General features: G+C 42.7%; 1 protein-coding gene across 3 annotated transcripts in view; it reads left to right on the forward strand.

Moving 5' to 3' along the window:
• rassf7a (Ras association domain family member 7a) overlaps positions 1–22,072 on the forward strand; it is a 35,551-nt gene that overhangs the window by 11,123 nt on the left and 2,356 nt on the right. For 2 of the 3 annotated variants that reach the window (XM_044356798.1, XM_044356801.1), the window contains 2 exons: positions 18,003–18,202; positions 19,017–19,945. In XM_044356798.1, the coding sequence (XP_044212733.1) occupies positions 18,100–18,202; positions 19,017–19,945 (1,032 nt within the window). In that variant the 5' untranslated portion in view covers positions 18,003–18,099. Of the gene's footprint in view, positions 1–1,582; positions 1,938–18,002; positions 18,203–19,016; positions 19,946–22,072 lie in introns of those variants that run through there. The other variant, XM_044356799.1, reaches the window with a different exon arrangement.

Raw genomic sequence — 22,072 nt, forward strand, 5'->3', positions numbered from 1 at the left:
TTTTGTGACCAGGATTTGCTTCAGTATTTATTATTCAATGTCCTTGGTTCACACCAGGAAAATGAGCAAACAAATGAAGGTAACAGGAGATGATCAAAAATTCAGACAAATTAAGTAGCCATGGTTGCAGAATAAATTGACCAGAAAGAGGTTTAAAATGTGAGTTGAAATAAGAACCTGACTAATAATAGTTTATCACAGATATATTGGTGTTGTTTTGTATTTTGGCCGAGGAGTAGAAAGAAATACCAGTACAGGAGTGCTAATATATGCTTAAAGTAGTTTAGAAATAGTGACATCAGAATTTATCCACCAGAGTACACCGACAAGTTTATTTTTTATCTGTAAAATGTCCCACTTAGTACACATCTTGGTCATAACTGTAATTTATAAATTCAAGGCATCATTAAAAATATTTGTCAGTGTTAATGTAAAAAATCTACATTTACATTTTAAAAAAACATCGGTTGATATACCGTTATTAGATTTTAAAGCTCAAACATAGATTTCGGTATTGGCCTTAAAAATCCAGTGTTAGAACTTGGTTGGGCTCTAGTTAAAATGCTATAGGCTATATACAAAAAGGACTGACAAAAGTTAGTAAACCTGATTCCTCTATGTTTAGAACAACAATAAAAGTTCCAGTATCAGTGGTCAGTCTTGAGTTTCAGGTTTGGGGGGATGGGGTTGGTAAAGAAGAAAAGAAAAAGAGGCTAATAATGGTTCAAATTTAAAACTGAGGGAGATGTGTAGCTAGAGAGAGTCAGAGGTGTTAGTAGAAAATAGATTTAGGGACTTGTGCACATTCAGCCTGACATATTTGTCAAGCATGTCCCAGCTCTCTGTTTGTGTGTGTGTGGGATGGGGCTATGGAGATAAGAGTTCAGGGATTGCAGCATTGTTTCATGCATGAATATTGAGTAGTTTGTGTCTTATTTCGGTAATGGTTTAGGCTTTTGTTTTGTACATGTGTTCTCTGGACCGGAGTGGTCAGATTTAGCCTGCTTTGTGCCCTCATTTTCCCACAGGGCGTTGCCCAACTCAAACACAGACACATGCACACAAACTCTGCCATTGCACCTTGTCTGCCGGACTATGACCTCATTCCAGGAAAAGGAAGAGAAAATCACCTGACGGACTCATTTGTGTAATCAGCTGTTCATGTGACCGCAGGCCAGAGGGCGGATGACTACTGCCTCAGGTTATAGATCATACAAACAGTGTGTGACACATGCAGTATGTAAATACACATGCGTGCAAAAAGATCCAGGTTTATTCTGATCCCATCTCTAAGTTTTCTTGACAACAATCCCTTGTGTTATCGGTGGATATAGAATGCAGAGAGAATAACTGAGAAAACTGATACAGAGAGAGAAGGACAAAGCTGAAAACTACCTGAAAAGGGGGAGGTACCTGATCTGTCAGCACAGCAAGAAAGGGTTGGTAGAAAGAGAGAGAGAGAGAGAGAGAGAGAGAGAGAGAGGACTGACTGGGAGGGTGTGTTTCTGTGTGGGTGAGAGACACAGAGAGAAGGAGGAGGGGTGGAGACAGACAGAGAGAAAGAGAGAACTCTTCGCAGTCTCTCAGATCTTAGCTGTGGTGAGGACACCCAGGAGTGAATTCCTGAGGCAGCCAGTGAGAAGAAGGCGGCAAGGCTGAGCGAAAGAGGGAGAAGTCGCAACATCCTTTTAAATTTCCCCGTGACCACGTCAGACTGCCTCTGACCCTCACTGGACTCGCACGCTCCTCTCTCTCTCTCACACACACACACACACACGCGCGCGCTCACCCGCTGCATCGCACACCACCCGCAGAACTGGCTCTGCTGCTCTGTGAGAAGTAAAGGATTTCCCTGAGTGAGGCAGAGAGACGGAGAGAATTTAAGCAGAGAGAGGAAATTAAAGGCAATCTACAGAAGGAAAGGATCCTCTCACTTGGTGAGTGTAAAAGCTTCTTTGAGAGATTGTTTGAATGTGTCCTTGCCTGTTTGAATGTCAGCGTTGGGAAGTTTCTCTGAAGTCAGGCGTTCTGACCGTGGCTCTGCTGTAGCCTGTGTTTCAGCACGCTTGTTTGGGAAGCTATTATTATTAATGTGTGTGTATTTTTTCCTGTATGACAGAGAAACAAAGAGAACCTTGTGTTATGTCTTTGAGGAGCTGAGCTGTGTCTTTACATGTACCTGTTGACACTAGACCCGCCACCCAAGTATTCCTGTATGCAACAAAAGGACTCAAACCTGTTTGGGTGAAACTTCACTCTTTGCGCACTCGTGTTTTTTTTTTTTTGTTTTTTTTTTTTACTTCTTTGTATGTTTTTTTTGTGTTTGGAGTACTCCCCGTGTGAGTCAGAGCCAGCCTCAATGCCCATGTTTTTATGAGCAAACATTTACTGTTAGAACTACGAGACAAGTGCAGGCTACTTCCAACACAGGTCTCCTGTCACACAGGCTGCGCCTTTTACCGCTGTAGAATTAAAGATTAATTTATGGAGGGCACGGGTAGAGTTCAGCTTACTCTCAACTTGTTCCTACCGCGTTTAACTGTTAACGTGCTACACATCTCAAATGCCAAAATCGTGCAACCCTAATGCATCGAACCACTCTAAGCCTATTTAAACATTGACTCATCATTATGCATGGTGAGCATCTCATTTAACATTTCTCAGCATGGTATGTGTCAGATAGAGGAACTCAGAGCTCATTAGCAGGCTGTATTTGTTATCCAATCAGGGCCATCGATTAGAAACCCCCCCCTCCCCCCCACATCACCCCCTCGGGAAGTGATTATTTTTTTTCTGACTGACTGTGGGAGTTACACAGTTATACCTTATGTGTTATCTCTGTTTGAATGTTTCACAGAGTGAACTTGGTTCCAGAGAGATAACGTCAGCATAATAAATGGTTGTGGGGGGAAAGAACCAAGTGGACAACTTTGACTAAAGCCTGTAACTAGGCTTTATTTTACCTCTAGTTATCCAGTTTAATTGTTACCACTTTTTTCTTTATCAATTGTATGTACCTGAACTTAGTAACATGTTCACATGCATTAGTCCTTGTTGACCTTTGCTCATGTAACTGTATCAGGTAATAACACTGACCCTGTATACCACAAGCGCAGTATGTTTCTGGATGTCGACCGTATTTGCTTCAGTTCCTTGACAGACAGAGCACAGAGGTGAATATAATGTGCTGCTAATTGTCCCCTCTCTTTGAAGTGGCATAGATATTATACCTCAAGCGACTATCAGATAGCAGGATAATGATGTGGCTGCCAGCAGTCTGAACTCATTGTGAAACTTTCAACTTTTTTTCCCAGCCATGTTTAGTTGGCACTTCTTTTCTCCCTCCCTCCCTTTGTGTCTCCCTCACTGCTGAAATATTTTTTTATTTTCTATCACATGAATGAGCCTGTTTAGCATGGAGAGAGCCGAGTGTCCTCTGAGAGTCGCCGTGCCTTGTTCTCTGCAATGTTATTTTTACTGCTCTTTCACCGCTCGAATACACAGATGGACTCTCCTCCTCATCTAGAACGGCATAGTCTGTCTGTCTGTCTGTCTGTCTGTGTATGTTTCTGTCAGTGTCTGTCATTCAGCTCGCATAGCAAGGAAAGCAAGTCCGTCCATGCACAGCGAGATATCTCTTGGCATTCCTGATGGGAGTCATTCTTCATGCTGTGAAGTGACTTAATTTCTTGCATCCTTATCAGGAGTGTTTCCCAACTCCCGCAGATGCACTCAGGGCCAGAGGTAATTGGAAACGCTATGACAGCATGTTGGTGAAATAATACGTTTGCATGTTTTTGGGTTGTTATTATTTTGGGGAAGGTGGTTTGAACCACTTTCCCCCTCCACCTCTCTCTCTCTCTCTGTAACTATCTTTCTTTCTTATGTGTTACTCTGTCTACTTCTCTTGCTCCTTCTTCTTCTTCTTTCCGTGCGTCCTTCCCCAGCCTGTGCAATGTGACGGAAGGTAGTGCTGCGCTGTGCTGTGCTGTGCTCATGTCGGATCCATTAGGGATGAAAGCACACTGCAGTGATAAAAGATTGATCCAGTCCTCCTTGCATCACATTCACATCCCTCACACCCTGCTCCCTCATCTTACCTCACACCCTGATTGCCAATCCAAAGTCAACCCAGTTTTCAATTTATCAAATCATCTGTACTCCTCTGAATAAATCATCCTCACTGAGTTTACTATGGCAAACTTTTTCCCGTAGGATTTGATAAAGCGGAACATTCTATTTTTCTTGTACTCAGCGCTGTTGTACAAGGTTGCCAGCTCTCAGTGATGCAAAGAAAAAATCTTCCATTTTATTAATTTTTCTGGGCAGTACATTAGTTTCTCACTCACTTCGCAGGTGTTTTGTGTTGTACCAGGAAAGGGTAATATGTGCTTGGCTAGCAGAGGAGACTGGCATCCAGCCCAGCACACACACACACACACACACACACACACACACAGGCCTCACTTCACCTGTTGTATCCGAGAAGGCAAAGACAAACACAACAGACCTGTAGTTTGTCAGCTGGAAGGCTATAATTACTGAGAGGAAGGAGGGGATTTGGTGAAGGAATTTCACTGCAGTACTGCTTTTAGATCTTGAGACATAAAACTTTTAAGAGCACCTGAAAACACATTTTTGTGTTGTAAAACTTCTGGACCCATCAGAAACAAGTGTATAAGTCTTTTGATCCCAGCTGGCGGTTTGAGAAACATATCCCTTAAGGGAAAGGTTTGTTGCCAACCGCTCAGCATTGTACTTGTTTTGTCCTCAGACAACCTTTTTTGAGGGAACGTCGCGAAAAGGTTTGGGTTTGGTCATCGAGCAGCCCTTAGCCTAAATCCTTCTTCATTCATCCAACATGTGCAGGTCAGAGGTTAGATTAAACTACCTATTTTCACAATGACCTTACAGAGTCCAGCTGACTGTAAAGTTCACCTGAGTGAATGCTGTCATGTCCTGTCAGGTTGAACTTTCCATTGTCTTCATTGGTGTTTGCCATGTCACGTCGCCAAACCCATAGCTTCACATTCCCTGTACTGTTGTAACTGCTCAGAAGAACTGGCAGGTTATAGTTGCCGGGGTTATGGATGTCTGTGTCTGTTTGTCTCTCTGTCCATGGCTCTCAATTCTACCGTGCATAGTGATTGTAGCATGGTAAACATCTCTGCCAACCCCCTGGGATGGTCATGTGACTGTGTGTGTTTGTGCACGACTGTGTAAGCGTTATGTGTGTGTGTGTGTGTGTGTGAGAGAGAGTGAGTAGCAGGTTGCTCCCTTGCTCAACCAGCCATACTGTGTTGACTCGCTGCACACAGAGCTCTTCGGGCAGTAAATAACATGGTGCCTCAGCCTAGGGCCCCGGACAGAGCCAGCAGGGGGGTCAAGACGGCGGCAAGAAAGAGAAAATGTCTGCCTCGGGGCTCGAAGATACTTAGTCAACAAACAGGAGAGAGGCAGGTGGGATTTGACAGACTCGTCCCTCACGCTTAGAGGCTTGATGTTAGACCTGTCATCAAATATAGATGTGTTTAATCGAACGCATTAGAGGCAAAACAATCAAATGTTGTTCATGGGTAGATGGCAGCTGCTGGTTCACAAATGTGCGTTGAAGAGCAGAAGCTTGTGTATGTGCTAGGGTTGAGCAAAAATCCCAATTGCAGTAATGTTACATATTTACATTATTTGACTGGAGTATGAAGTATATTGATGGCATATAACTTTTTATTCCCCACAATTTAGATGCTATCATCGGGTCTGTCTTACAACTACAAGTCTACAGATGGGGGTTGTAGTTATTAGGACAAGTCTCAAAAGCACACAGGAAAAGATCTTTCCAAACAACCGGAGATGAGCAAATCGGGATCAAATACACTCAAAGCAGAATCTCTCACAGTCTTTCACAGTTTCACTGAAAGTACATCTGAGTGTATAGTCTAGACTTTCAAGCTTCCCACAACCCAGTGTCAAAGAGACCAAAGCGGATACATTTTTTCATCCATAGAGATGAACAGATAAGCCATATTCTCAGTTTCATGTTACCCTCTTCTCTACGGTTTAAGGTGCCATGTTTGACTCAGACCTGGGCTCTGTTCCAAGTTTTACTGAGCTGCCTGGATACCTTGGCTGAGTAAAACCTGAAACCCCCTCAAATATGGAACATTGACTGATGTAAAAGACCCGTTCCACATTTTACACAGCTAAAATATTCAGATAAACCTGCTTCATGAAACAGGTCACACTTTCATCATAAACCCAGGTGTATAGAGTGCTAATGCCTGACATCCCGCTCTTATGAGAGCCCTCAGTTACATCCATAGCAATTATGTGGTCAGTTTCCTTACGACATATCTCAGAGTTGGTGTTTGCCTGCTGTTGAATATTTCCCTTTAACCAACACTCGTCTTTGTGCCGCCTTGTCCAGCCTCCTCTTCATCTCCCCTTCCCCCTCCTCCCTCTTTGTCGTTCCCAGGGGGGTAGCCGACTTATCTCTCATATGTAAACTTAACAACAGCAGCCTTGTCAGTATTAAGCTGTTTGTATGCATGTGTACCCATGCTAAATATCACCCTGGTGATCTGAGTCAGAGGCTCCTCAGACAGATATTCATGGCCCCAAAGGTGCTCCTAAGATACTGGGAATAAGCCATAAATCTGCACCCTACCTTTTCCCAGCTCGTCTTGACTGTCCACACATCCTCCCCCCACACTGCATTGACAGGCGTGATCTTTACTCCTCCTCAGAATAATGACAGGGAGAGAGAGTTGTGTGTGACACCTCCCCATCAAACTATAAATCAGGCCTATTGAGAGGCCCACCCTAATCCACATGCAACACAAACAGATTCCGCCCTTTGCGTTCTGCGTAGTTTAAATGAGTAGCAAACCTCAATACCTTTTGGTACTAAATAAGAACTCTGATTCAAAAACCGCCGATTTCCAAAAGCTTTCATTGAATAGTCAGATTCGTTATCTTGTTTATGCACTCTTTATTCAGATACTTTGTGATTTAAAATCAAAGTTTGCCAATGTTTAACATTTAAGAAGTTTGGCTTCTTTTGTCAAATTATTTTTTTTTTGTAGAAGAACATGCTTGTTCTTACTACCATCCTTTACCCGACTTTTCTGACTTCCCAACATTTTAAACTCCCCTCACTCAAACCCCACAATATACCTGCCAACACTCCTGTTTTTCCTGAGTTTCTCACGTATTTTCACCCCCTCTCCCGCTGTGCACCCGTTTTGTCGTTTCTCCTGGGAAACTTCCATAATTTGCATGGCCCTCAACCTTTATTATGACTAATTGTACACACGGATCCATACGTTTTGTATGTTTGTCTGATGTTACCCGAGTTGCCAGATTGTCTATGAAATACAATCAACACACACAATCCACACATGACATAGACTTTCAACTCATCTGTCACCACAACCCGATTCAAGGGGCTTGTGCAAAGCTGCTCTCTGTGCAGGCAGTCTTTTGTCCTGTCCTCTGTCCATTTCCCTCTGCCGCTGATGTGATTCACTACCTGCAGGTACCACTCGTAGAGAGGAGGGGCTGGTTTGTCTCAGCCAGCAGCTAAGTTTACAAGAATTAGCCAAATTTTTAAGTTACATGGCAAACTGAGATTAACAGTTAGGCTACATACAGACAGCTGTCATGTTATCAGCTTAACCAGCAGGCTGTGGTTGTGTAAAACATACCGGTGGTGGATTGGATACTGCAGGCAAAGCAGTTGAAAATATTGCTTTTCTACATGTTTCTGCTTGTTGAAGAGGTGGTTTGATAAAGTACTTACTGGCTTTTAAGTCATGACAGTTTTGTTGCACTTACAAACGTTATCTTTCATTTGATCTACCCCCCCCCGGAAAAAGCCTCCTGTATTTTGAAACCTAAATGTTACCAAGTATGCCACAAGCTTCTTCTCTTGGCTGTGATGTGGTAATTACTCTATGTTCTATATATATATATCTGCCTTGCCAACCTTTTATGAAGTAAAATACTCTAAAATATCTCATTTATTACTGTGGGGAAAAGATGAACTCCTGACCACCTTTGGTACTAGTGTATTGCATTAACCAGTCATGTTAACTCTGCTCCAGTCTCTGTTCTAATTATATGTTTGACGTTTAAGAAGTTGATTATTTAGAGTATGACTATGAGGCCTTACTTATAAGTAAGCAGTGGGATTTGAAATGGTGAAAAATATGTTCACAATACAAAAGCTTTATTGTCACCTTAAATTAAAACATTGTTCATTGTTGTATGACGTATTGTACATTCCACAGTGCTTGTCTGTTTAACACCCCCCCCCCCCCCCCAGTATAGACCTTATCTCAGCACACTCAACAACAATTTTGGAATGAATCTACTTTATGGTAACGAAAAGACAACATCGTATCTGTCTGTAGCAGGAATTCACACTGCCTTGTGATAGGTTACCTGCCTGCGATAGGTCTACACACGCATGCTGACTCTTGGTCTCTCTCACTCCATAGTTGTGTTTACCTGTATCCCTCTCTCCAAGGGCCAGGTATGTTGGAACCCCTTAGGTAAATATTGTGTGGGTGTGAGGGAGGATGTTCTGCATAACAGGTTGACCTTTGCAATGGTGTAACATTTTAATCTTTGCAGCCTGTGGCTTTCTCTCAAACTTCCTGCCAGTTGTTCAAAGAACGTCACAGTCAGGAACTCGGGCTTTCAGTTTCAAAGTTCAACCCAATCAAAACCAGCAGTGAATGGATTGCATTAGTAGTAGTTTCTGAACTGCCCGTGTAATGTTTGTGACCTCAGACTGACGTCTCGGGAGGAAACTGGGTGGAATTCTTTACTTTCATCTGTGAAAACATTCATTCAGCAGACGGATCCATGTTTTCTTTTTGTTGGAGTCATATATTTTTGTTGTAATATTACCATTCCAACCCTGCTAAAGAATGTGCACCTGCTCTGTCTTGGATTGATAACTGCCCTAAGATTGGACTTCAAGTCTCTTGTATATCAGGATGTGATAGACTGATCTGTGTATAGGTGTGAGCCTTAGAGCTCTCTTGTATGCCATTTTCCTTTGCAGCGATGATGTTTTTTTCCTTGAGCATGCTAATGGCAATATTCCCTTCAGCTCAGATAAGGACTGGCAGGTGTAGGTGTATTGCATCATGGATTGCATGGAATTAAAATATGATGAAAGAGCAACACCAGTCAGTCATTAAATAATAGGCTTCCTTCAACACCTCTACTATACAAGAGTTTCAGCTATTTGAATTAAATAAATTAAATTATTGACCACTGTATTTAAAGATTCCCTCCAGTCTTATTTTAAGAAGAAATTCTTCTTTGATTAATAATTATCCTGTTTTTTTTCCACAAAAAAAGTTCAATTACTTTGTTAAACATTCTTATAAAAATTAAATCTTTTCCTGATACTCATCAAAAGTTTAACTGCTAGTCACAAGATTTCTCGTACTTTACTGAAATGTCTACTCTGAGTTTATTTGCACTGGAGGCTTTAAGTTTCCACTTGTTTAGGTTTCATACTGATCCACAACTCGCCTCTAAACTAGTTCTGATGTCACAAAATCATGCTTGTACATACATGTGTTTAAACTCGGATATAATGTGAGCACAGAGAAGGTTTCCTCCTTCAACAGAGGAATTTGAAAACACCCATCAAACTCTGCACACACATCATTCCGCACAGTGAAGGTCAAACATCCAAGAGAAGCAACAAAAACACCTTTTTGAGTGAAACTTATTATGTTTCATGTCTTGTCTTTGCTGTTGACTATGCAGTTTCCAAATCTTGGTAACTGCACAGACAAAAACAACTTGCCTGTGACTTGGATAACATCCAAGCTTATAGAGTCTTTATCTAGTATGGTTTTAGCCCTAATCAAGGTTTTCTTAAGCATGATTTGTGTCCTTATCTTGGATTGTGCTTCAAGAATGTAAGATAGCAAAAAAAAAAGTAAACAAAAAACCCAGGAGTGAATAATTGATATGAGCAGACATGTAAGCGACCTTTAAATTACTAATGAGTTCAGCTTCAGACTTGTGACACTGGAGGCCACGGCATTCCTTACTCTTCAACGACACACGCCTGCACACATACAGGAAGTGAGAGTAAAGCACCCACCCATGCACCTGCAAAAAAACTCAACTATAAATACATTGACTTAGTAAATTTAAAGCTACTAATTTCTACTTGTGCACTATGTAAATTGCATCCTTTAAAGTAGTGGGTTTACTTTTACAGTTGCTTTAGTTCCAAATTAAGCATTAAGCATTTAGTGTGAGCCAGTCTGTCTGCGTCTATGCTTCAGCCATGCAACATATTATTTTGGTTGTGTGATAACTGCATCTGTCTCTATGTCTATGTATGTATGTATGCATGTATGTATGAGTGCGTGTACTCACTGCCCAAATCGTGCAGTATGCATTATCTAGTGTGTATGAGTTTGGCTGGGAACAGAGCAGTGTCCTCCTTCCCTGACAAGCATTGCTGAGTCAGGTCGGGAGTATATAATTACACATGGGTGCCCATCAGCAGTCTGAGAGCCTTCTTCCCTGGCTCACCCAACAATACAAACTCCTGTGCTCGCAGGGCTCAGCCTGCAGGCAGCCAAACCACTCATCCTGAGCCGAGCTCTCTGTGGAGGCCAGCTTTGCCCGGCCTTCCACAGACTATGTGCAATCCTGCATTATCATTCTCACCATTAGCTGCTGGCTCTGTGGGCGGATCCATGAGTCAGCGCAAACAAATTCCTCGTCTCTAATGTACTCGCCTCTGCTCGGTTTCCGGGGGGTTGAAGCGAACAAATGAATGACTACTGCCAAACCAGGTATGAGTAAGTCTTTGTCTCGGTTACATGGATAATGTAGTAGTGTTTGATTGTGGCTAGGGCTGTGTAAACTATCATAGCCACATGCTCTTGGGAGTGCACCTTATTCCAAAAGTGTGTCAGGGTTGCTTTATATTTTCAAGGTAGAGCAATAAAAACAGTACATTCTAAAAGTTTTGGAGAATTAAAATGAAATAAACATCCTCTCTCAAACACCTTCTTCCCTTTTCCTCTCTTGTGGTGCAGGCTAGGTTGTCTGTGAGTGCTGCTGGTGATTCATGATGACTAGGATTTCACACTAAAGTGCTGTTTTACACAGTGTGACTGTAGTGGTACTGACAGCCACAGGTGATGGCCAGACTCTCAACGGCCATGTCGAGGCCTCCTTCAGATCAAACGGAGCAATCGACCCCAACCTTCAAACCCTACTCAATCATCAATTACATGCATTGTGATTACATAGCTTTATTTATTTCTACAGTACCTTTAGTGACTTTACATTCGATCTAGCAGTTAAGAGTTGAATAAGCACCTTTGTCCAGCTGATCTGGGATTTGAGCTTGTTACAAAAACGAGTGTCCTTTTGTAAATACTACATACTGCTCGCAATATTTGCCCTTGATTCGGAGGCAAAGGTGTCCCCTATTTTAATGAACCACTGATCCACTCTCATTGAGATTTCACACTTGGACAAGCCAATCATTATAATGGAGAAGGCTGCAGCGACAGATCGCTATGCGCAAGTATGACGACCAAAGCTTATTAGTGCTGTTTCTGATTCTTTCGCACTGAGTCATTAGCATGTCAATAGAGGAGAGACACAGGCAGACAGGGGACATTTTCAAAGAGTTAGTAGGTCACAAACATTTGGATTTCGTTCTGAGAAATATTTTCCGAATTAATGTGCTGTAAAAAAAAAAAAATGCATTATTCATCAGGTGTGTTGGAGCTTCAGTCAAGCTCCGTTAGCAAGGAACCAGGCAACTGTTCATTCTAATTAATGAGCAGTGTCTGGAGAGCCAGGCCCTCCACTGTGAGGAAGAAGAAACATTGTTCTCATGCAAGCAAACACACAGTCGGTGTCATAATAGAATACACAATTTTACACATGTATACACTAATGCCTGCGTACAAATGAAATGTTATCTTAAGAGGCACAAACAAAAACACATATGACCCAGTTTTCTTTTCAAAAGCACAGCTATAGAAATCGTGCATGTACCACAGTGAACATCCCGCAGTTTGATGTTTTGGTAACACCTCCCAGACACATCAATCCATCCAGCTGCGACTCTATTATTTTTCCACCATTTTACTGCCTTGTCACATACTATAAAAGCAAATTATCTCCTGTGTGAGAGGTGTGTCAGCGTTGGAAAGTTATTAAGCTGTAATATTGGCTCATAGAAGCCCTCAGATGTTGGATCTAGTTTCCTCACGTGCCCAGCGAACCACTCCCTGCTCTCTGACCGCAGGCACTGAAGCCCTGCTGATAATAACTTTGGTGGTTTAAAAAAAGTAAAGTAAAAAAAAAGTGTTGCTCTTTTCATGACGGGTCTGGAACAAGATCTTACTGTCAGAGATACAATAGTTGATACAGTTGAGTTGATTGTGACATAAGGCTAGGCTAAACCTGTCAGTGTTATTATATAAAGCTTCTCCCCAAATATCTTCTGAATGTGCCAGAGGATTAAATTGGTCCTAGCTTGCACAGATGTTTTGTGCAGGGATTACAGTTCAATCCTGGAAGCAACTTTTACTTTTGAAAAGATGCTTTAAAATGAGATGTTAGCAAATCAAGCAGTACTTTGTAAAAATACTAGAGAATTTATTTTAAAAAACACAAGGTAGATAAATACTAAGATACTGGAAAAACAGTACGGATGAAGAAAAAGAGAATGAGAGATATAAAAGTAAAAAAAATGACAATTCTAAAAAGCCATGTTCATTAAAGTGCCGTGTAGGGATGATTTCCAAAGCCCTGGGCTGTGACCAAAAAAAGCTTCCTCATGGTTACTAATAATAATGCTGATGGTTTATTGACCCAGTTGGTTGCTTCCAGCACCACATGGATACTTCTGTCCAAATTTAACATAGGCAAGGCTAGAGCCCAAAACAGATAATGTGTTTGTATGTGCTTTGAAATTATGAAAGCCTGAAACTCCTGCAGATTGTCTTGAAAGAGGTACAGTGTGTTTGCAGTTTGTGTGTGTGTGTGTGTGTGTGTATGTGTGTTATAACCGAAATGTTTCTCGCTGTGTGAAGAAGTGACTGAGAATAACCGTGTGATTCATCTCAACATTTCCACAGAGAACCGGTTCTAATTGCAGAAGCAAAAGGGTCATGTTCTACCATTATGAATAATTATCGTGCCGTTCTCAACTACAGGCGTGTTGTGGACTTTCGCTGTGTGTTTTTGGTCCCATCGGTCTTTGAGCTAATAAATTGTGTTCACTTGGTAGACTGAAACACTGGATGACAAAGAAGCAGTGGGGAGGAATAAAGAATGCAAAACAGTAGATGAGGGGAGGACAAAAGCAAGTATGTGTTTTTCTTTTTATGAGTTTTATCAGTGGTAACATGTGGACACGGCAGAATGGCAGTAAAAGCTGGCGTGGCGCTGCAGACGACCCATCGATGCCAGAGGCCACAAAAGAGGCAACACTGTCTGCTGAGTGTGGAACCATAACAACAATAGTGTCTCTGCAGTACAGATGAGACCAGGCTGCTCGGTGCCAGCGTGTTACTGGCTCTTTGAGTGTATGTCTGTCTCTGCCAACCTGGAGCAGAGTGGCACAGAGGGTAGAGCTTCCCCGGGCACTGTTCATTGTCCTCTAACAGCAATGTCTAACTTATTACGTACACTTTAACCAGCCTGGGCCAGGGTCTTCTTTTCACTACTGATACTGATAGGGATTTTGACAAATAGTCTAATTGTCTACACTTGTTGTATTTGTTGGGTTTTTTTTTTGTGTGTACGTGTATCCATCTGTAGTTCAGATCTTGCGTGTGTGTGTGTGTGTGACATTGTGCCCTTTACTCCTGCCATTGTTTCTTGGGATTCTGTTGCTGCAGAGATAACACAGTAATCACTCTGGAGCTGAAGCAACCTCTTATGAAGATAGGCCTAAATAGCATGTCTGCTGGCAAACACACACACACACACACATGCAAGCTCGTACATGAACACATGCATACCGCACCCTTGACCATTGCACTAGCACAGCACAGTGCTCTGTATGTCTTGCACACACACACACACACACACCCAGTAAGCATACTCTTCATGTAGCCTCAGGGCTCAGGTGTTGGAAAGCTACAGTACATTAATAACCTTGCTTGACATTTTTCTGATGAGCCTTCTTCTTTTCCATGTTTCTCAATACCGCTCATGACTAACAGAAATTTTTCAAACTTTTTCTAAGGAAATTGAGCGTTAAGGGTGTGTCTGTACAGATCGTGTGCATTTGTGTGTGTGTGTGTATGTGTTGTTTTTTTCGTTCATAAGTGTCTGTTCATGTGCTGTGTGCATTTTTTGGATTCTCCTGTAAGAAAAAAACAAAAATGAGTGGAGAGTGGGTGTGTCCCACATCTCACACCAGATTCTTCACCGGGTCAGCCAGATGTAAGGTGTTTATTTTTTTAATTTTAAAGAAATTAAATCATATCACAAAGTAGACACCCAATAAGAAAACCCGGTCCAAACGTTTCATTCTCAATCACCATGTGCTGTCATTTATTTCAAGTTATCAGCCATAGTTTTGGCATATTAGAAGATTCTCTTTGCCCAGCTTGTCTGAAAAGGCTCATCAATTCACAGCCTGACACTGTTGCTCACACAGAGTGGCACACAGACGAGACGAATCATGCCCAGTGTGTCTGCAGGGCTGTGATGCTAACCACTTCTGCCTTGAGTTGAATTCGCAGAGGAGCCAGGAGGCTGTTATTGAAGAGAGACAGACAGAGGCACAGACAGGGTGATGAAAGACGCAAAGCGGGTTAGCTGGATGGGTGAGAGATGATGAGAGAGGAGAGAAGGAACGGCACATGGCTCCAATCACTGCTCTTTTCTCTACCACTCTTTTCTCTCGCTTTATCTGTCTATCTGTCAGCATTTTTTTTTTCATATTTATTCTCCCCCTTTCTTATTTGCTCACAGTATGTCTTCCTCGCTGTCTCTCTTTCTTTCCCTTTCATCATACAGTATGACTAGTCTGTTTTTTTTTTCTTTATTCTATTCAACAGACAAGCTCCTCAAGTAGTTTTTTTCTTTTGTGGATGTGCGGGTGTCTGAGCTCGGAGTGGCAGACGGATTTCGGATTGCTTGATTGATTGTACATTTTCTTGATTTCCTCCTCTGAGAAAACATGTGACAGACCAGAGCTCTGTCAGTTTTAACTCAAACTGTGTCCTGTGTTTGGGTAGGTGGGGCTGGAGTGAAAGTAGAAGTGGGAGTTGGGATGGGGTTTTGTTTTTCCTCTTTTTTGAAGGGGGGGGGGGGGGGGGGGGGGTTGACCTGAGGTTAAGGAGTGGAGTTCAGAAGTGTGAAGTGTTGTCATGGGGATTATGAGTTTTGGTTACTTGGGTTAGAATGTGTGTGAATGTGTGTGTGTGTGTGTAGTGAGGGGCGCTGAATCTGAACATGTGCAAAGCAATCTGCAGCCAGTGTTTGTTCGCAGCATTTGCATGTTGACTCTGAAACCAAACATTCTGCCGTCAGCTTATTGTTCCCTATGTTGTGGACAGTAAACGGGTCAATCGACAAACTGTTGAGCTTCTGCGGTATTTTGAACATTATTTCAGTACCTGTCTGTGTTGTTAATGATTCTGAGACTACATTTCACAAACAGTGTAAACGTGCCTCTCCTCCATCTGTATCTCGGTGAGAACTGACACAGGACTCCAGAGCTGTGCTGTTAAAAGGAGCTGGGTCAGGCGGATGTCTGGTTCTCAGTGCTGTCGTGCCTGTGACAGAGAGAACAGACAGCAACCTGAGACTCACAGGCCTGTTTGTTTCCTGTTAGTGCAGATTATCACATTTCAGCAGCCAGGAGGGACAAAAACTAAGCATCATGGGAGAGTGAGATTCTTAGCTGGGAGATGTGTGTGTGTGTATGTGTGTGTGTGTTTGTGTTCTCATTTAATGTGATTGTTACGGTACATAGAAATCTTGGACGGATATAAAAACCTTTAGGTTAGGTACTCTCTGCAAGACTGTTTGCATTTAAATTGTGGCAAATCCAGTTAGGTAAGACCTAATTTCCCTATACATGCAGGCATTTATTTGACATACATGTCAAAAGTTCAAACTCTTATTTAAGCTTTGTAAACAGTTTTTTTTTTTTTTAAAGCTCATTCCAAGACATGAAGATGCTTTTACATAGAGAAAAGTGTGGCTCAGGCTAGGTGCTTTTCTCTGACATGGCCTGTATGGTAGCATTCCACCGCATAATACTTGGAAGATTTCTTCCTGTTCACCTCTGCATGTTTTAAAAAAAAAAAGCCTCACAGCTAAAGTAAATGATTGTCTACTCGCTCTGTGACTCAACCAGTCAGGCTTAATTATGTATTGCAACACAGCACTCTGTGCCCTCTCAAAGAAAAATATTGACATCTCCACTGTGTTGAAATATCTGGTGTTTGATTATGATAAGCACTCCCTTTTCATATCAAGTTTCTTTCCAGATGAAATCACCTGGCTCGGATCTCTCCAAAGAATTTCTAGCATATGTGGTCATCCATCTCTATCTCCCGCTTGTTTCCTATGATCTCATTCTGTTCAATCATTCAGCTGTGCCGTCATTCCCTCTGTATGTGGTGTCATGTTGTGAGCTGGTCTTGTGTGATGTTGTTGCCACATCAGATAGGCTTTTGCTCCCCAGCAGAGTTTGTGTTTGGCGTCTAAACACCGGAGAAGTAATGGTGGCGCAGGGCAGCTAGGTCAGCAGCAAAGGAGAAGGCGGGTGGGCGGGGTGAGGGCTTTGTTAATAAAGGCAGGAATTCTTCCGGCTGGCAGATGAAGTCAGTGCATTCCTCCAAAGCAGCTCCCTATAGGCAGCCAGTGGAGCACAGCCAGGCACTGAATGAGAGGCAAGATAATGGTGGGGCTCAGTATTAAAACACCTCCCATTGAGAACCAGAGAGACAGACAGAAAGAGAACACCATCTGTCTGACTGTGGGTGAAGAGTTGTCTTTACCCACCTAGGCTACAAAGATTCATTTACTGTGCCAAGTTCTATAGATAATCCCACCGCTGCCTGAGGCGTTTTCACTTTTTATGAGCACTGCAGTATTTTATTACCTTGTTTTGAAGCTTAGCTGTAAAAGTACAGGCACACCGAGGGAGGACTCACTGTAATGATATTCATTTAGGTTAAACCTGCTGCTCAGACGTGTGTTCGGCTACCTGCTGAACTGCTCTCTGAAGTCTGATGAGACCCAGTTCTGGTCCTGCTGAGTGAGATCAAACTGAGGGACACAGCGTACACTTATTCCATCTCCCCTGCCATGTTTCTATGTATTTCTACCTGCACAAACACCCTCTCCCAAACATAGACACACTTGAGTTGCTCCCCTTTCCCTGTCCGTTCCCCTCGGCAGTAAGCTATCATAACGGCTTTGAAGGAGGGCAGCAGAGCGTTTAATTGGGTTACAGATTGGCATTTATGCTCCCAGGTCCACAAGATACTGCCAGAACTCTTAACTAACACTAGGAACTTAACAAAGTGTTACACTGCTCTACTCCTCCACTGCTGGTCTGCTGGAAATTTACAATTCAGTGATGGCAATGATGCTTTCGCTAAGCATAGCACAGTTTTGACGTCAATACTGTTTGGTGTAGAAACTGGTATTTCAACAAAATGACTAACAAGTGAGGGTGCCGTCTATATGACAGCTTTCAGTGTGTTCTGTTTAGGTTAACAACAGCTTGTTGTCATATGTTGGGGTAGGATTACATCATCATCTACTACTCAATGAAGACAGAAAATTTGGCATTGTGTTTTGCATGCTGATTGTTTTCACACTGTATGTTACCCCCTTAGCCTTTATTTCTTTATCAACAAAAGTCTATTCCTATAACTAGGACATTGAATTTGTAGATTTATCATCTATCATGTCAACACACCTCTAACTTGTCTCTGTCTGCTGTTCATCTCTTACAGAGTCAGTGCCATGCAGCGTTGAGCTGAGTAAAGCCAAGCTGAAGTGAATCTGTTTTGAGGACCATCTTACCCTTCACTCTGCCCTGCCTGGTCCCAGATGGAGCTCAAAGTGTGGGTGGACGGAGTGGTGCGGGTGGTATGCGGCTTATCAGAGGAGACATCATGCCAGGATGTTGTCATTGCTCTGGCCCAGGCAATTGGTGAGTACATCAAGCTCTGAAATCATTGTGTCATCATTTTGTGATTCCGGCTTTTCAAGCTGTTATTTTGCACATTGTTTGTCTCAGCTTGATAGTTTATCTTAAGACCTTTAGTGATTAGATAATAGCTCTTCAATTAGAATTTGATGCAGACAAAACAAGAGTGCTTGTTCACACCAGGGTTGCAGCAATCCAGTTCTGCACTCACCTTTCATTCACCAATGACCTAAATGAAGTGCTCTGCCAGATTGTCAGGGGGTCATTTTGGAATTGAGCCGGCTCTCTGTGCCTGTATCCTTCAGCTTTATTCAAGCCATACGCTGCAGCAGCATTGAACAACATAACTCCAGATTTAGCACTCTCCTCCTTCCATGAGTGAGCTGCCTGCCAAGTCATTAGGGAGGGTTTGTCCTAATTTCAAGGTCCTTGTGGAAACTTCATTTTATTTCAACATTTCTTACATGTTGTGTGAGTCTTACACAGCAGACTTTTATTCCTATACTCAGAGGCAGAGATTTAGAGGTATCAGCATCATCATCATGTGTCTGATGTCATTTGTTCACTTAGCATTACTTGCATAGAACCAGTGGGAGGGGTCAAATCCACTGCTTTAATGACACTGAAGGAGAAAAAAGGTCTTTTGCAAGTAACTCAATAATTCTCAACTAATTTATGTAATTCATTTTTTGAGAAAGACCAGTCTAGCACCTTCTTAGTCTTAATATTGTGGTATTTTATTCGAGGTAGTTTGTGGTTTTTTTTGGTGTATAGTTCCATTTCTTTATACTCATTCTGTCTCTCTCTCTGTCTCCAGGTCAGACAGGCCGTTATGTTCTGATCCAGCGTCTTAGGGATACTGAAAGGCAGCTGCTGGCCACAGAGAAGCCTCTGGAGTCTCTGGCTAAGTTAGGCCAACATGGTAGTGAAGTTCAGTTCTTTCTGCGCCGCACTGGCCCTAGTAGCAGTGATGGACCTGGCTCAAAACAAGACAGACCAACCCCTCCCCCACTGCCCAAGCATCCTGAGCCAGAGGCTTCGAAACGCAGCCAACCTAAGAAATCTCTCACCTTTAACCTGGGGCCATCCACCTCTCCCAGAACCAAAGCCAAACAGTTTAAGAGGTCTCCTCGGGACTCCCCAGAGCACAGAGCCTCCCCTTCCCCTTCTCCCAGCCCTGTATCCCCTCATGTGCCATCTCCCTCTCCCTCACCCCCTATAGGCCCATCCAAAGAGGAGGTCTTTAGGAAGGTTCTTCAGCAGCAAGAGAGAATGAGGGCTATTGAGGCCCAGCTAGAAACCCTAGAGAGGGAGTCTCATGCCTGGGATCGTCCCTACCCATCTCCTTGTCCTTCACCAGTCTCTGAAGCTCGCTTGCAAGAGGAGATGGACGCTTTGGAACAAGCAGTGCGGAGGAACCAAGCCGAGCTTGCCCACGAGCAGTACTGGGAGGAGGAGCTTCAAGCAGAGGTGGAGAGGGAGCGAGGAATGAGGAGGAAGCTGGGGGAGCTCCATGCCAAGTTAGACGATTGTGGAAGGCGGCTCCACGAGTTCTCGGTTCGTTCCGCTCAGCTGGAGCAAGAGATCCAGCGGGAGAGCCAGGCGGAAGGGAAAGCTAACGGGCCTGAGGAGTCCCTCGATGCTGTGAAGGCAGAGCTCCAGAGCCAGGAGAGGCACGGGACAGAGACGGAGGAGCAACTGTCTGAGACTGACAAAGCTCTGGGGAAGGCAGAGTCTCTGCTGCAGGTAAGGAGAGAGGTCACAGTTCTGGAGAAAGGGCTGTAAATCCACATCAGCCTATGTGTTGTCATTTGAGGGTGTAGCACAGACCCTCTTCTACCTAAACTGTATACTATATCCCTCTCCTACCTGTGCACTGCAGCAGACACATCAGTGCAGAGACACTTATGAAAAGAAAAGGAGAAAACCAATAAAAAAAACAAAACATGATTTGTTGTGGCATTTTGACATAATTATAATAATTGGCATAATAATTCAAGAAACTATGATGACATTGATACTGTATACTTGGATCCTACCCTCTATGAAAATATATTGTCTGAAGAACTATTCACAGTTTAGCTGAACTGGTTTGGCAGGTGTTATTATGTATGAATGTTCTGAGCACGTGGTTACTAATGGTGTTTATATCACATGACACTATCTACATATTCTTGTACCCTGTGTATGGAAAAAGAGATTAAAGAGGATTGTTTTGTAGCACAAAAGACATTTTTTCTTGGATCATCTCAGCCTCAGCGTATCACGGTTTTTGGTGGCGTTTGTTTACTTTTGGTGGTTGTCATAGATACGGCTGTATCAATAAAAGCCTAACCCAGTTTGAAGTGAAACTCGAGTTTCCTCATTACGCACACGAAACCAGTGACTTTGGTATTTACTTCATGGAGCTGATGCAGACTAGTTACAGAAAATTAAGTTCCTCTCTTAGTAGTAGTATGGTAGATGGTGTTGTTTTGAATGTTTTGTCACAAGTAAATAAGGCACACTGAAATCATTTATAGTCCAGTGTTTTGATGTCTTCATTTGTGAAGGCCATCAGGACTCAAAGACCATTGTATCTCATTACCAAGTAATGGCACACTGGTTGCAAAACCTATTAAAGCATAATGATAAGCTCATTTGCTGTTCAGTCAGTCATACTCATGGGGGACTCTGATGTCTGAATCTGAGGGTGAACTCAGCAGATTTAGTGCCTGGTTGATGGGACAGAGTGACTGTGTGTCATGGACAATCACTGCAATCTGCCAATTATATAGAAAGTACAGAATGGGGGTATTAGTGTTTTGTTTTTTTATACATACCAGTATTATATGTACCACCTTGCCATAACATGTACCCAACAGTATTGTGGGTATTTATAATCCTAAAGTAAGTACAGAGACAGTTTGCCACCCAGGCAGTTATTGCCTGACAGAAACATGATGTTTTATTTCCTTTAAATGGCACGATAATAGTAGCAACATGACACAGCATAATAGAGCTCAATGTTGTACTGGGAAGGGGTGTATGCTTGGCTGTGTCAGTCATCGGTCAGCTGATTGGTTGAGGCTGCCAGTGGAGTAAGTGTTGGTGGTGATGAGAACAGCGTTCCTGTCATTAGGCTAATGGAGGCAGACCTGCAGGTGTGAACTGCCTCAGCAGGCTGCCTCAGTCCAACATCAATTACACACACACACACACACAGACACACAGGCGCTGGGGTTGGGGGCTATATCATAACAGTTGCTACTTCCTGTGTCTGTGTGCAGACACATTGATTAAGCACAAATGGATAGTCGATTAAGACTGATTGACTGGCCTGTTTGTGTGCATCAAAAGTTTAATCAGTGGGCGCAAAGGTGATGCCACTGTCTCGATGGAGGACCTCTAAACTTTACGGTTTCAATAATTGGAGCTGATAAGTATCTATTCCTCTGGCATCTCCTCAATTAAAAAAAATCTTTGAAATGTAGCAAGCAAATGAGTGTAGTTATGTATCCATCTATAAGTATGCCTGCCAGAAACTGATGAAATCAGAAAACTGGAGATGGTAGCTGTGGGACTGCAGTGATGATTCACAGTAGCTGAATAGTCTGAGGATGAATGATGAATGATAGCGTCCACCAGTGCTGTGAGACATGACTTGTAGACTAGACTAGCACTCTGCTGCCCCCTTATGGCGAAAAGATAGTTTTTGGCATTTACATTAGTAATGTGACTACAAGGCAAGATACAGTAGTCATGTCCTATAAAAACATGAAGACATTCTCCTTTTGGTGTCTTAATATGGCAGTTGACATTAAAATCTTGCTGTGCAGAATTATATCTACTGTTTACAGGCAAACAAGGTACTGTTCAGTGAGTGAGCAGTGA

This window comes from Thunnus albacares, chromosome 7, assembly GCF_914725855.1.
Source record: "Thunnus albacares chromosome 7, fThuAlb1.1, whole genome shotgun sequence".
Lineage (NCBI taxonomy): Eukaryota > Metazoa > Chordata > Actinopteri > Scombriformes > Scombridae > Thunnus > Thunnus albacares.